The sequence below is a fragment of the Neodiprion virginianus genome, chromosome 1 (genome assembly GCF_021901495.1).
Source record: "Neodiprion virginianus isolate iyNeoVirg1 chromosome 1, iyNeoVirg1.1, whole genome shotgun sequence".
Classification (NCBI taxonomy): domain Eukaryota; kingdom Metazoa; phylum Arthropoda; class Insecta; order Hymenoptera; family Diprionidae; genus Neodiprion; species Neodiprion virginianus.
In genome coordinates, this window is record NC_060877.1 from 6,914,768 (window position 1) to 6,930,615 (window position 15,848).

The window sequence follows — 15,848 nt, forward strand, 5'->3', positions numbered from 1 at the left end:
GAGTTCGTACAAGTGTTAAAATTACTCCAGAATTAAAGGCTCCCGGAAAATCACCCGCTCGAATTAAGTGCTCCACCCCTAAGGGGTGGAAACCACCCAAAAACTAGAAAAATCCGTGTAACTCTCGGACGCAACAACTTACAGAGTTCGTACAAGTGTTAAAATTACTCCAGAATTAAAGGCTCCCGGAAAATCACCCGCTCGAATTAAGTGCTCCACCCCCAAGGGGTGGAAACCACCCAAAAACTAGAAAAATCCGTGTAACTCTCGGACGCAACAACTTACAGAGTTCGTACAAGTGTTAAAATTACTCCAGAATTAAAGGCTCCCGGAAAATCACCCGCTCGAATTAAGTGCTCCACCCCCAAGGGGTGGAAACCACCAAAAAACTCGAAAAATCCGTGTAACTCTCGGACGCAACAACTTACAGAGTTCGTACAAGTGTTAAAATTACTCCAGAATTAAAGGCTCCCGGAAAATCACCCGCTCGAATTAAGTGCTCCACCCCTAAGGGGTGGAAACCACCCAAAAACTAGAAAAATCCGTGTAACTCTCGGACGCAACAACTTACAGAGTTCGTACAAGTGTTAAAAATACTCCAGAATTAAAGGCTCCCGGAAAATCACCCGCTCGAATTAAGTGCTCCACCCCCAAGGGGTGGAAACCACCCAAAAACTAGAAAAATCCGTGTAACTCTCGGACGCAACAACTTACAGAGTTCGTACAAGTGTTAAAATTACTCCAGAATTAAAGGCTCCCGGAAAACCACCCGCTCGAATTAAGTGCTCCACCCCCGGGGGTGGAAACCACCAAAAAACTCGAAAAATCGGTGTAACCCTCGGACGGATTAAGTTAGATGATCTTTGGAGGCGTTACATTAATCTCTCAATCATAGGCTCTCCGCTGCACAGTCCAAAAGTTTGTGTTTCAGAAAATCCATACAAGTTGACGTAATCCGTTCTAATTTCCAGATTTCGGTCACTTCAAAACAATGCATTATTGAATCGTCTCTGAAAACAGAAGAATTTTCAACAACACAAGCCCTACAAAAATCAGCAGAGAAATTTGAGTGAATTTCAGGGTACACGAAATTCTCAAGTGTTCAGTTGATCTCATGTTCTGTCAACGATCAAACCGATCATTTTGTACTGTTAGTAGTACAAAAGAATTCAAGTTTCACGGGACCGTTTTGCAGTAAAGTTCACTACTTCGTCGCTATCAGGAATCATGATACCCCGTTTCAATCCATGATTCCCGAGACAATTTTAAATAGAGTAATTTCTGGTTTTGCCCGTAACTTCGTGCTGGTGTATAAATGTGGAGTGCTATTGGATCAGGTGTCAACATTGTTGAAAATTGTTCTTCGCTCACAACTTTGCTACGATAATGTGTTCTGCCCGTATAAGCCATTCACCGTCATCCGAAACATATTTCACTCTACGTTGACTTGGTTTATTTCCGACGTTATCGCCCCTGATCCATTGAATTGAATCCACCCATGAATCAGAATCGTAAATCAGTAATAATTAATAATAAAAATATCAGTAATAAAATATGAATTAATCATGATCACAAAAATGCAGGTGAACAGAGGGTATTTCGACAATTAGCAAAAAAAGCTTGTCAATGCGCAAGCGCTTCGAGTAAATTTATTTAATTGACCTGTGTTAAATTCCATTATGTATCAAAAACTCATCAATTTTATTCATCGGTAATTGGTTATAAGTACACATTGTTAATATTAAATCTCATCGGTAGGCAAAAATCATTTTTACTCAACAATAGCTATTGGTACTCACAGCATGTATGATTTCAGTAGAATGTGGATTGTGTGTAGGCGACCGTGATGTTAGCCATCATGGCATCGCACATCTCGGGAAATATTTCAATTGCAAGAGTTTTTGAAATAATCAAAACTGCCATTTTTAACGTTTCTTCTGTGTTGGGAACATCAATCGACAATATATCGACATATTTGCATTCACATCATGTGCTGTGAAGCTATGTAAGCCCTCATCCTGAAACCATACTCCGTTTTTTCGTACCTCACTAAAGGTAAACATGAGCCGTTTGCATTCGCAGCACATTAAACCACGTAAAACTTTATAATACCTAAAATACTGGAAAAATGTCTTCTTGTTTCTTGAGGTCTTAACTAGAAGTCAAATTCATAATAATATCGAATAATCAATTTTACAACTATTTTGAATGAAACTAGATAGTATAAAAAAAGCAATTTTTTATACTTCCAAAAAATTTGAGAACTTCCATTTCATCACGAAAATACGTCTTTCAAAATTTTAGCTCTCAATCTTAACATTAAGAGGTTGCGCATCGCACTTTTCCATTTTTCATAAGGATTACATGGGAGAAAATTGTTTGTGGCTCATTCTGATTTTCATCACTAGCTAACGATGCGCCGTACAGAAAATTCATAGACATATTTTTGTAGAGAATGGAAAATAAGAAACTTAGAAAAATATCATCTTCCGCCTGGATTCCATGACACGCTTGTCGTCCACCCGCATAAGTGGTGGAATTTTGCGAATTTTACCAGTATATTTGAGTCTCGATTCTTACGGTAAAAGATCTATTACAATTATCCGCCAGAGTTTGAATTTATTCACTGAGTAAACGTATAACATGGAAAAAACAGCTTCACGATGGTCTTCCAATCATTCAGAACACCAACGATCGTCTTTAAGGCAGGTAGAGATACAGCGTTCTAACCTCGTCGCTCATGTGCCGCATGCCCAACGCAGTTTCACAGTCCTGGACGACCGTCGTTGTATCTTATAGGTGAAACACTATTCTTTTCGTGTTTGTTATTATAAAAAAACGCATCGCAATTAATTTCATTCTTGATAATACAAATTTTCTTAGATTTTTTACGCCTGCTTATATGGGTGAAAGACGAGTTCAGTCGTGAAATTCAGGCGGAAAACGATATTTTGTGAAATTCTTATATTCCAATCAATGTGTAAGAACGCTTTCGCTTATGCGTCTATAAATTTTTTTTGTTGATTTTTAATCGTCAATAAAGCTCTCCCGTTCACGTCCCGGTGGTGCGTTGGAGAATGTTCATATTACTATTATACGTTACACGGATGATTCATTAAATAAATTGATGTTGCCAAAATGACCCGGCTATCGTTGACTCCCAGGCCATAAACAAAATTGGCAGCTTCTGAAGATTTGAAATTTGAAGTAGGAGTTTTCTTTATGTATAACGCACTCACTTTCTCAAGCCTGTAGCACAATTTAGACCATTGTGTCTATCTTTCTAGATAGCGTCCGAAAAGAGAAGAAAGGGCTAAGTTCCTGTGATGGTGACGTCGGTGGCGGTGACGAGTAATGTTTATAGTGTGGAGAAAGGTACATAGAAAATAATCTCCATCACTCACCTGCAATCCACACAAGTGAAATCAATAACTGCAAAAACAACGCCTCATTTGCGCTGGAATGACGTTCGTTGGTGACGATGCTGAAATCAAAGTAGAAGACACAAAAATTGTAACGAATTCACGCGACACGAGCATTTTTTCGCATTGAAAATCCTGGTTCCTGTTTCATCCACCTGCTACGTTGATTCGTAAAGTTCGTGTCTCAGTCACACTCTTGTGGGTGGACTGTGAAGCATTTGATTTGTAATGGCAGTGTATCGAGAGTCGTTGACTGAAGAGTGATTTTGACGCCTCTAGAAACCCTGTAACTTGTTCCGTCCAAGCGTGACACGGATTTTTCTAGTTTTTGGGTGGTTTCCACCCCTTAGGGGTGGAGCACTTAATTCGAGCGGGTGATTTTCCGGGAGCCTTTAATTCTGGAGTAATTTTAACACTTGTACGAACTCTGTAAGTTGTTGCGTCCGAGAGTTACACCGATTTTTCGAGTTTTTTGGTGGTTTCCACCCCCGGGGGTGGAGCACTTAATTCGAGCGGGTGGTTTTCCGGGAGCCTTTAATTCTGGAGTAATTTTAACACTTGTACGAACTCTGTAAGTTGTTGCGTCCGAGAGTTACACGGATTTTTCTAGTTTTTGGGTGGTTTCCACCCCTTGGGGGTGGAGCACTTAATTCGAGCGGGTGATTTTCCGGGAGCCTTTAATTCTGGAGTAATTTTAACACTTGTACGAACTCTGTAAGTTGTTGCGTCCGAGAGTTACACGGATTTTTCTAGTTTTTGGGTGGTTTCCACCCCTTGGGGGTGGAGCACTTAATTCGAGCGGGTGATTTTCCGGGAGCCTTTAATTCTGGAGTAATTTTAACACTTGTACGAACTCTGTAAGTTGTTGCGTCCGAGAGTTACACGGATTTTTCTAGTTTTTGGGTGGTTTCCACCCCTTAGGGGTGGAGCACTTAATTCGAGCGGGTGATTTTCCGGGAGCCTTTAATTCTGGAGTAATTTTAACACTTGTACGAACTCTGTAAGTTGTTGCGTCCGAGAGTTACACGGATTTTTCGAGTTTTTTGGTGGTTTCCACCCCTTGGGGGTGGAGCACTTAATTCGAGCGGGTGATTTTCCGGGAGCCTTTAATTCTGGAGTAATTTTAACACTTGTACGAACTCTGTAAGTTGTTGCGTCCGAGAGTTACACGGATTTTTCTAGTTTTTGGGTGGTTTCCACCCCTTGGGGGTGGAGCACTTAATTCGAGCGGGTGATTTTCCGGGAGCCTTTAATTCTGGAGTAATTTTAACACTTGTACGAACTCTGTAAGTTGTTGCGTCCGAGAGTTACACGGATTTTTCTAGTTTTTGGGTGGTTTCCACCCCTTAGGGGTGGAGCACTTAATTCGAGCGGGTGATTTTCCGGGAGCCTTTAATTCTGGAGTAATTTTAACACTTGTACGAAGTCTGTAAGTTGTTGCGTCCGAGAGTTACACCGATTTTTCGAGTTTTTTGGTGGTTTCCACCCCTCGGGGGTGGAGCACTTAATTCGAGCGGGTGCTTTTCCGGGAGCCTTTAATTCTGGAGTAATTTTAACACTTGTACGAACTCTGTAAGTTGTTGCGTCCGAGAGTTACACGGATTTTTCTAGTTTTTGGGTGGTTTCCACCCCTTGGGGGTGGAGCACTTAATTCGAGCGGGTGGTTTTCCGGGAGCCTTTAATTAGCCTTTAATTATGACCCTCACACTTTTTCGAAATTTGACCTCGTTCCCGTTTTTTTCCAAGTCTGGTTTATATCGAGCTGGCACCGCCACAGGTTTTTTTTAAAAAACACCGAGCAATCAATTTAAAGATGAGCAATTCCAAGAGCCTTTAATTAGCCTTTAATTATGACCCTAACACTTTTCCGAAATTTCACTTGTTTTCCGTTTTTTTTCGATGTGGCGGTTCCAGGTTTATGTCAAGCTGGCACCGCCACAGGTTTCTTTTAAAAAACGCGGAGCATTTAATTCGAAAATAGAGCATTTAATTAGCCTCTAATTAGCCCTTAATTATTCCATAGGAAATTTTTCGATTTTCGAATGTGGCGGTTCCAGCTTGATATGGCTCTCATTCCCCGCTGTCAGTTTTCACAATGTCTGTGTAGATATACGTACGTAACTAGAAGATTTTTTCAAACTTTATTGACAGCCAGCAGTTATCGAATCGCATGAAACGAGAACAATATTTGAAATTTTTTAAATCCTTCCTTTTATTCTATCTTCACATTAAACGATGCGAGAAATTATCAAACCCGTATCGAAATGCTGCAGCTGCGTGAAATGGCACAAGCTTTTATAAAATAATTGCAAACTGAAGTAGAAACCAATCATAGGTGAAAGAGCAACGGTTTTGCGGTCACCCCGATGGAAAATCGTCCATTATTCCTGCCTCACGGTAACAGCGTTTGTGATACGAGTTCATTTTTATCGTTCTTGAGATGCTCGGAAAATTTACAATCTCAATGTGATGCGAATCTTGATAAGAATGCAGGCGAGTGCTGATAAGAAGACGAAGTCTTCGGTGCAACCCTTCCCTTTCTGATCTGTGTAAAGCCGCCTTAGAGGCTGCAGGAGAAGAGTTTCCTCTTCGACGAGCGCATTCGATATTTGCATTTGAGTTACGAGTATAGCCCGTTGGGATTTTATCCACGTTGCTCCGGGGCTTTTTGTTTGCCCGCCATCGGCATCCGCCGCACGGAATTGAATTCCTGATCCATCGGAAATAAAGCTGTGGCTTTGACTTTTCTACGTGTGTATATCGGGGTGAAAATAAATAAGTAAAAGAATTCATGATCGAGTCTGTCAAATCGGTTCCAACCGGTGAAAAAATAAAATCCCCTATTTTTTTTTTCACATTTTTATTTCACTCCCTTAATTTCCCCGTTTAAGCGGGAAATTTAAAATTATTTCAAAAATATGCTTATTAACTCACTATATTTTGTACTGAACTTTATTTCAAAGTCGTTTTTGATCCGCCTTTGTCTCAAAATAAATTTTTTCAAACTACCCCTTATTTTTCATCCACTTCCCCGATTTTTAAGGCAACGTCTCAAGTCATATTCGTAACTAAATTCAAATCATTAAAATCACTGTCTTATCTCCAGGCATCGTATAATAAACGGAGTTTGTGAAATACTTCTGTGCCAATCCAACGCAACGCCTACAAAAGGCAACCCGCGATCACGTAAGCATGTAGTGAAGCATGCAATTCGGCGTATGCGTAAAGTTCATTGGGGGATTGTACGTATAATATGACGAGTATAATGTTAACCTAGCATTTTCAGTGGTTTTTTTTTTTAAAAAAAGTGCATTTTACAATTTTTTAAAACTTTCTTTGGACTGGATTAGGAGCGAAAATCAAAGCGGGAGAAACGAGTATAAACGATTTGAAATCAGGTATTTTCGAAATCCGGCTACGGGTCAGTTTCTGAAAAAAGCTATTTTTGGTGGCTTCTGAGGTACAAACGAAATGATGACATACGAACTACAATTGCTTGTAAAAAATAAAATTTGTTTCTTCGAAAGTCGGGTGGTAGGTTCGCATCGGATTTACCAAAATAACAAATGACTTGTGGGTCACTTTCTCGAAATATAGAGACCAATGTTAAGCGTCGATACAGGATTAAAGGATCAACCTTTCACCCGGGTAACAAGCTCAACGAACAAACCAATTAAGCGAACCGCGTCTAAATATTCGATGCTGTCGATCCCTGGACTGGCCAATAACGCTGAAACGTGTCGCTGGAGTGAGGACAACGAAAGTGCTCGATAAAAACTGTGATAACAGATGTTTGCGTCTGTTTTAGAAAATGAAGCTTTTCTTTCTTTCATTATTTATTTTATTTTATTTTATTTCATCGTTACGTTATTTTCATTCTATTACGTTTCTGTTTACTGTGTTAAGTCTTCATACTGCCTTAGGAGACTTTTTTCAAAGTAAATAAATTCTAATTCTCCTTCTCTTTTATATTACTTCCCGCTTCTTTCGCTTTCTCACCGTCGACGATCGATCCAAAAATAATATCAAACGATGAAATTTCTACACCAGTCGTTTGATAATATTTAAATGCCATTGTACGAATCAATATTATCCATTTCTATTTATTTTTTTATTTTCACGTATACGATCAACAGTCCAATTGAGGATTCAGTAGGTATGAGGCAGGCACTCCGTGTTTTCACATTATGACCGAGTGCATCGTCAATTTTCTTCTTTTACGGCACTTCCAATAAATAATCTGACGACGTAACGAAGGGTGAATATAATATTAAAACAAACGCGAATCTACATCTAATAAATGAAATAGCCACTTGCGGAAATAAATTACAAGTACGATGAAGAGAATGAACAAAGTAAGCCAAAATGTGACACATGATTAAAAATATATGATCAATCCTGCAAAATGATTCTGAAGTTCATCGAACCATTTTAGTGAGCGGAAATATAAAACTTTTTCACTGCGTACTAGAAGTTTCTCTAAAATTAGCATTAATTGAGAAATTTGTAATTTAAATTTTACGATGGTTATATTTTCGTTTAAATAAACGTTCGAAACTTCAGGCCTATACGAGTTGCATTCGTGCAACAGCTGAGTAAAGATTTTATCACGTTAGGCGTGGACATATGGCTTCTGTAAATTGAATAGCGAAATATTGATTTATCCTTGCGAGAGCTGAAAAACTTGGAATATATTTTATAAAAATGATATTTAAACAAGAAAAGCACATACAAAAATAATTGCGGAACGCTATAGACGAGTAAGAAATACATAAATTGATCATTAAGTCAGCTGCATGAAATGGTAGAACAAAAATATTACCAAAAGTATGATAATAAACGTCGGAGAATCGACGTAGAACATATATACGTTGAAACGAGTAACACTCTTCAATCGTGAACACGTTGCGATTCTATTCACACCCAGTGGCAAACGGTGTGATAAATTTTAGGGTAAGTAACAATCGTTTTCATCATCATCATCGTCATCATAGTCATCGTAACCATTTTTAACAACGAGAATCAAAAATCGAAAAACTTTCCTGCAATAATAAATATTTAATAATATCTTGGAGAGAATTAAAGAAGGCGCCAGACCGTCGATAAACCTCAAATTTTTATTCTAAAAAAATACCGAAGATCCCGCCTAAGTGAATGAAAAAAAATTGTCACCCTTATGCGCAGGTTGTTCGGCAAAAATGTCCATGACACTAGTGGCCTTCGTGGCCCTCGTAATCATGGCACAGAATGTGAAATCCGACGTGGTTAGGAACAATGGAAACACTACCAGAGCAATGAACGATGCTATCGCAGAGGTGATGGAGTACGCTGTCAATAAAGTAACGAGTCTTAACGGAACGAACAAAACTTTTTTGAAGCTAAAACTGGAAGGAATCGTCCAGGCAGAGGTAAGAAATAAGGATAACCATTTACACTGATACGGAAGGTAATTCCGTCACCCTCGATCAGATCAGACGATTTTTAGAAGCACGTTGAAGTTAGTAACGTTAACGCGACGAAACATGGCGGAATAAATCGTTGCACAATTTTGTAAGGACTTTCAAGGAATTGGCTCTTCAAACTACGAACACGTTTTCCTCGTTACGATTCACTAGCTGAATTTCAGACAATCCTGAGGCTGCGAAAGTAACGGTTTTCCCGAACGTGCATCGTTAAAGTAACGTTACTGACTTCAACCTAATTTTTTCAACGGTCTAAATTCGCCAGACACTCTGTATGCATTCCTTGTTTCAGGTTGGACCGCTCATGTACAATTACACCATTTGTTTGGAGGAAATATTATTGCGCATTGAGAATCCGAGGATGCATAAAGACGCGGATTTGCTTGCTTCGTTCGCACAGTCATTGAACGTAAACTTGGCTGAATTGTTGGAAGAGCTACTAGGACTAGTGACGAGCATTCTTGATACAATTGTGAAAATCTTTACCGGGAAAATGGCGTACTCCAAGGGTGCCAAGGAGGCCCTTGATTGCAAGGAAGAGGTGATCGAGAACATGAACCATACTTTGAGAGTACTCCCACACCCCCAGGCGAGTTTCTTGATCGCGTTCTGCCTCAGTATGCCAAACTCGCTTCTGAGTTACCTGCCCTATCTGAGTATGTGATTTAGATGCTGTTTGTGGAACATTTAAATCAAAACAAATGGTGTAAGAATACATGAGATTAGTGAATGAGACACGCTCGGAGATACGGAAATTCGTTATTTAAAAACAAACCAAACAAAAACATTCCAATAAAATCACTCGACAAACACGTTTGACCCAAGTCGATTACACCTCGCAATCAGTAAAATCGCATAACGGTCACGCTGGGTGAAATTCACCCGAAAAGTAATTTTTTGCCTCGAAGATGAGTTTCGAAAAATTAAAAAAAAAATATCTAGACATTGTTTAAGGGTAGCAGAAAAAGTTATCTCAGTTTTTCTAGCGAAAATTAATTGTTCAAGTATTGTAAAGCATCAGTAAAGTTAAAGAAAGTGCCAAAAATGTCAAAAAAAGGCCGTCGTTTCTCTACGACTCTACGAAGAGTTTGAAAAATGTTTGGGGTAAAATTCGTCCATAATGATCGATTAAGGTTAATATTTTGAAGCTTTTTTTTCTACACGACTGACCTAAAATCGACTTACATTTCACATGCAGATTTCAATTCAGGTATCCTAACTTTTTGCTATCCCAATAGACTTGATGAAAAATGTATGTTGCACTTTCACAAATAGATCGAAGGAAAAAGATAGTAAGAAGAAAATATTAAGTTATCATCACAGTTATATCTGACACTTGAACACTGCACATCAATAGGTCGTTTCGGTTCACGTTCTCAAATTGGTTGCTTGTTTCTTTCACTTTATTACGTGAAAAATTCTAGCACTGATCAGACACGAACCTTACAGGGAAAGTTGGCGGCTGCTTTCGACCGGGTATAAATCCATATTAAGCCGCGGTGTTTGCACAAATGGATTTAGTTTTTTCAATGTGCGATGATAACTTTGCAATCACCGTCGGAATAATGATGGACAAGAAAAAACAAAAACAAATTAGTGAGAAAAAGAGAACACGAGTTGAAAAAAATACTAGTAATAATAATAATATGACAGAAATAAAAAGATCTAATTTATGAAGAAAAAAACCATTATTCATTTACTTTATTAATTTTAACAATATCGTATTACTCGTATGCTTTGATTTTTTTAAATTTAATTGCATCTTACTCGCTACTTTATCAGAGTAAAATAATATCTTAAATACAAAAGATGCCTGCATCGACGGTTTAGCGGGAATTACAATCAAAAGATCCTAATTTAATTCTATTCTATTACATAATCTTTCCCAAGTCCATACCCGCTAATAATATCTCTTCAAATAAAATAAGAATCTAATCGATTGATTTAACGAACTTATGAGACAATATCAGATTAAATTCATTCCAATGCAGCCGAATAAAGCAGACTAAAAAATTCAACATTTCAAAGGTTTAATTTCCGGAAATACCTAAAGAGTCGCAATTATTACAGTCATCGTAACGAGTTGTTTGACGAATACCGGCTGTTTATAATCAGAAACTAAAACGAAATTTTCGAGCAAAGCATGTCGGGGGTGGAGTGAAATCAAAGCTTCGACGGCTTCGACGTGCGCGCGTTACACTCCGGGGTAAATCAAGGCGGGCCTTGAACCTACGTGTTGAGACAAAGTAAACCGGAGCAAAGTAGGCCTCGGCATTACATAGGACAGCGAAGAGATCCTCTTAAGTTACTCGGCGACCCGTGTAACGCCAATCCTCCGCAGAGACGTCGATAATGGTAGACGAAAAGGATCGTCTTCGTCGTATGAGATCTGAATTTTTTGTCAAAGAGACCCCTGTACCCGTTATCTAGATTTAATGTAACTTTGTCGGAAGTATTCGTAATACGAATGACGAACGGTGGTTCAGTGCGCGTAAAACAGACTTCCGCGATGAAATGCGGTATCTTTATTTCTGACGTAACGCAGTGAAAAAAAAGAGAATCAGAGTACGTAAAAGTACACTTTACATACACTCCGGGTATGCGAAAGTACTATTTTTTTATGCAGGAGCGGAGCCCCTGGTATATTATAATACAGATCGTTGCAGTGATGGTGATAGTAATTGTTCGGCACCACGCGGGGCAATAAATTGATCGTATAATTAAGCGAAAGATAAGACTTCGGCATAGGTATTTGATACGGGTGTTATACGTGTATAAACACGGGATCTAGATGTGTAAATAAATGGCGATGCATGATTTGCAAGGTCGTCATTACGAATGTGTTCGGTATTATATAAACTACAGACTACCTTGATACCGCAGCTGCATTTTATGTATACTTGTAGTCACTGCACATTTTTATTCCTTGCTTGCCAAAATTTTTCGCACAATAGCAAACAATTTTGATACTTCGATAAACAGTACAGTGTGTACGTGTGTGTGTATTGAAAGAGAAAGAGAGAGAGAGAGAGAGAGAGAGAGAGAGAGTGAAGAATAGGAAACTTGGAATGAAATGGAATGTAACGACAAAAGTTCAAACCTGATTGTATGGACGGATGTTATCGCATCCTAATTCACAATCCAGTCGTCGTATACCGTGGTGGTAGTAGTGGTGGTCAACAGGTCACTTTTTTGATCAAACGATCGACACATGGACGAAAAGTTCGTACACGAAACTGCACCAAACCACAGAAACAAATAATTTCGAACGATAAAACGTTATTTCCAGAAAGCACACACTCAAGGAGTCGAACGATAAGATATGAAACGAGTTCGAAACGAAGCGAGATTTCTTTGTTAACGTCTAACCGTGTAAAGACGAGGAAAAAACACGCTGCACGCGTGTAAACGAAACCTCCGATAAATAGACAAAAACTGAAAAATAAACCGCACGATTTTTGCTATTTGAACGACGCGTGACAAAGGAAAAAAAAATGGGATTCAGCAAACGCGGCAACGTTCGAGCAGAAACGAACGCGGCGATCGAGCCGCGAGTCCGATGAAAAGTGAGCAAATACTCCCGGAGTGACGAAGAGTCCGCGTGTTACGCGCACGGAGAAGGAAATGGCAGGGAATTTAGCCGCATCACGCCTACGCAGACACGCTCGAATATGCGCGTGTTTAGCACGCTCTAAACGGAAATCCCATCTTCCTTCATCTCTGTCGGCTGCTTCATCTCGACACGATGCCGTATAATTACACGCGATGCGTACGTGCGAGTCTACGTGTTGCGATTACCTCCGTTCGCGCACTTATACACGCATCGACGTACGTAACGTACGTAAAACGCGTCGCGATGATTGATCATCGCGTTTCGCGCCAACTTTTCATCTCGCAATTTTATAGCCTCGCCGAGTCACCGCGCCACGTGTTCGGCTTACAAATTCATAGATTCTCGCCTCTGGACTCGTCACCTCGTTCATTCGTTCGTTCGTTCGTTCTCATCGATCGCTTCGTTCGGTTGTTTGTAAGAAAAACTTCCGAGTCCGTGCAATGTACAAGCGACACTGTATCAAGCACAACAACAGGGAGTGGTGAATTGATTTTCTTCACGTTACAAAGTCCCGTGGCTCCGAGGATAACGGAAGGCGCGGGCACCTGAGTCCCGCATCCGATACTCGATCGAACGCGTTTAATTTAATGAAACGAGGAGACCGGAAGTCGACCCTCGACGCGTCGGGGCGTCGTCGGCTTTCAACGCGCCGGACTCGTGACAGGTTCGTCGTATAAATAAGTACACGCAAGTTACTCGGCTCGCTTCGCGACCTGCCTTCACGTATGCTTGCGGTTAATCACGCCCGTCAAAGGCACGCGGGTTTCAACCGCGTGTGCGTGTGGCTGTACGAACATCGTGCGATGTGTGCGATACGCGTGTATTGTAATTATTATTGTACAGCCTGTCGCGACGAGAGGGGAGAAGATTGATTCATAGAAGCTTGACAATATCTGCATGTATCATTATTGCATTACTCATCGTATACGTCATCAGCGCGCGTTATGCATGCCACAAATGTGAGGTTATTTCATTTCTTTTCTTTTCACTTTTATTTCGTTTAGGTATACAAACGGCGACTAGTAAACGGGAGTTTTACCAGAAATCCAGACGTGATTTCTTATCTATCGATGGGGTCATTAACCGCCGCCTTCTCGAAACTGTACATAATTATCAGCTAGACTCAATTACTCGATGGATGTGTATTTCGTGCAAGGAAATTGTAGAAATTATTACACGTTCGATTTTCCTTGTTCGATTATTATTTTTTTTATTTTTCTTACTTTCAAACCTGTTGTGGGATATAGAAATCTTGTCCAAAATTGCGGAGAAACATCAGGAGCATTGATGAATTTGACTAATTACGTGATTAAAGTGCGATTCGAATATAATTGTGATATATTGAAATGCAAAAAGAGAGCGATATATTCAAGGAATTAGGTGACACAATTGGTACATGTATTATTGCATTAACAAAAGGCATCTTTCGGAGTGCAACGATAATTCATGGTCAATGTCGATGAATAATTTACTATCGATAATTGCACAAGAAATAATAACGTGTATTAATTCATAACGAATCCTTGATATTACCTAGTTGCAGATGTCATAATAATCGCTTACCCATTCAGGCGCACACAATAATATTACAGTGCATCAAGAGACAAAAGCACAGATGTTAGCCAGAAGGCTGTACGTGACGTTGTGTGTGCAACGTGCAACGGCATTATACACGACGTAATTTTATTTATGTAACACGAGCATGTTTTACGCGTTTTTCCATGCGTTTTTGCCATGCACAAGGTACCCGTTTCCACGACGATCGAGTGGGTATGCGAATGCGCATGCGCGGAGTACTGAAAAGACTACTTTTCGTACTGCGTTCATGCGCTGTCGCCAATAAACACAGCGAACGAATCTGACATTACGCGAGCCTAACCTCGATTTCGTATTTCGTGAAGAAGCGCGTAACGCGTAACATAATCTCGTTATATGAAGAATCGTGTGCATCAAGAACGCAGTGATCTTTTCGCCCAGCGTATTTGCAATGTTCGTCTTCGGCTCAGCTACGACTCATGTTGCAAACTCATACCCGGCCCGAAAAGACCGAGTTTGCCTCCTTGTTAGACGATATACTATTTGTATGGTAATATTCTTTTTTAATATTTACTTCACGTTCAATTTTACAGCTTCGATCACGTAACTTCGCTAGTGATGATAATACGGTACACACGTGATACGGATAATGGAGAAGATGCAAGGTTGCGTAAGGCCGCGGTGTCTGCATTGTGCAGTCGAGTTGCAACCGAGCTGTGAAATATCTTCGTTTCAAAGTGACGTTACGTTGCGCCGTCGTCTCGTTCGCCTGCACAAAACTATTATTCTTGCAAATGGTTTTCGCGCACGCGTGACTCGAGGAAAAAATTAAAATTACGAAGACGTCTTCGCGTGGTTGACGAAAATACGATCGTCGCGTCGCTTGCAAGTTTTCCAAATAATTCTAGCCCGCGACGAATCTCGGACGCACGGTGCCTAATGGAATTAAAACCGGATCGGAGGTTGAACGAACGTTTGTTCGAAATGAGGCGAGGTGCAGCGACGAAGTCGTTTGAGGCAATGAATGCGAATGACGCAGAGTTAAGCGCTAGAGAAGCCGAAGGAGACTTTTTTGTGAGGGTAAAGACGTAGAAATATGAGAAAATAGAACAGTTGGAATATCGAATAGAACAAGGACGCGAGAATCTGTTCTGTGGAATTCCGAAATGAATAAAATCCAAGTATGCAACAGTAGAAACGTAGAAAAGCCACTGTGAAGGAGAGCAAAAATACAGAACCGTCAAACTTATTTAACCAACGCGAAAAGCGGTCGAGAAGCTTGCCGCCCGTCTCCCGACCTCGTCCTAGTTTCGGAACTGGATTCGATGAAATTTTGAAACCCGAAAAGTCCGTCGACGCGGAGCACAGCCGCCAACTCGCCGAATTCGTAACGTGGATGCACGTCGTTATCGTGCGTCAAGCTTTTCTAGTTTACGAAGCACAGAGCTTACAGTTGCGCCTCGTTTGTTAACGCTGGCGAAAACTCCGTAATGTCATTTGCATCCTTGGCTGGGGTGTCTGCGATATCAAGCAAAGCCGGTATTTCCGGTTATTCGTTGCAAGGCTAAAATCGACGCGTGGTATGTACGAATGCGATCGTCGTATATTGTACATCATTTTTCGGTACGAAGCTGTCAACAGGGGTGGCTTTGTCTTCCGGCATTTCCTCGAAGAGGTTCTCTCGTGCTTCGTAAGGGTGAAAATTGTGAGGTTATTATATCAGCGTGGCACCTTTCAAAGTTTTTTGTAAGAAAATTCATTGTCGCTACGCGAGAGAAATATTTTTTGTTTGCAGGGATATTCTTTAATTTTTGA

At 40.2% G+C, this 15,848-nt stretch overlaps 2 protein-coding genes across 15 annotated transcripts in view; one reads left to right on the forward strand and one right to left on the reverse strand.

Moving 5' to 3' along the window:
* LOC124302773 (disks large 1 tumor suppressor protein) overlaps positions 1-15,848 on the reverse strand; it is a 325,653-nt gene that overhangs the window by 33,639 nt on the left and 276,166 nt on the right. The window lies entirely within an intron of this gene.
* On the forward strand, positions 8,324-10,662 carry LOC124302931 (uncharacterized). The gene is made up of 4 exons (XM_046759537.1): positions 8,324-8,375; positions 8,607-8,830; positions 9,177-9,540; positions 10,334-10,662. The coding sequence occupies exons 2-4, from the start codon at positions 8,621-8,623 to the stop codon at positions 10,375-10,377; spliced, it is 618 nt and encodes a 205-aa protein (XP_046615493.1). The 5' UTR covers positions 8,324-8,375; positions 8,607-8,620; the 3' UTR covers positions 10,378-10,662.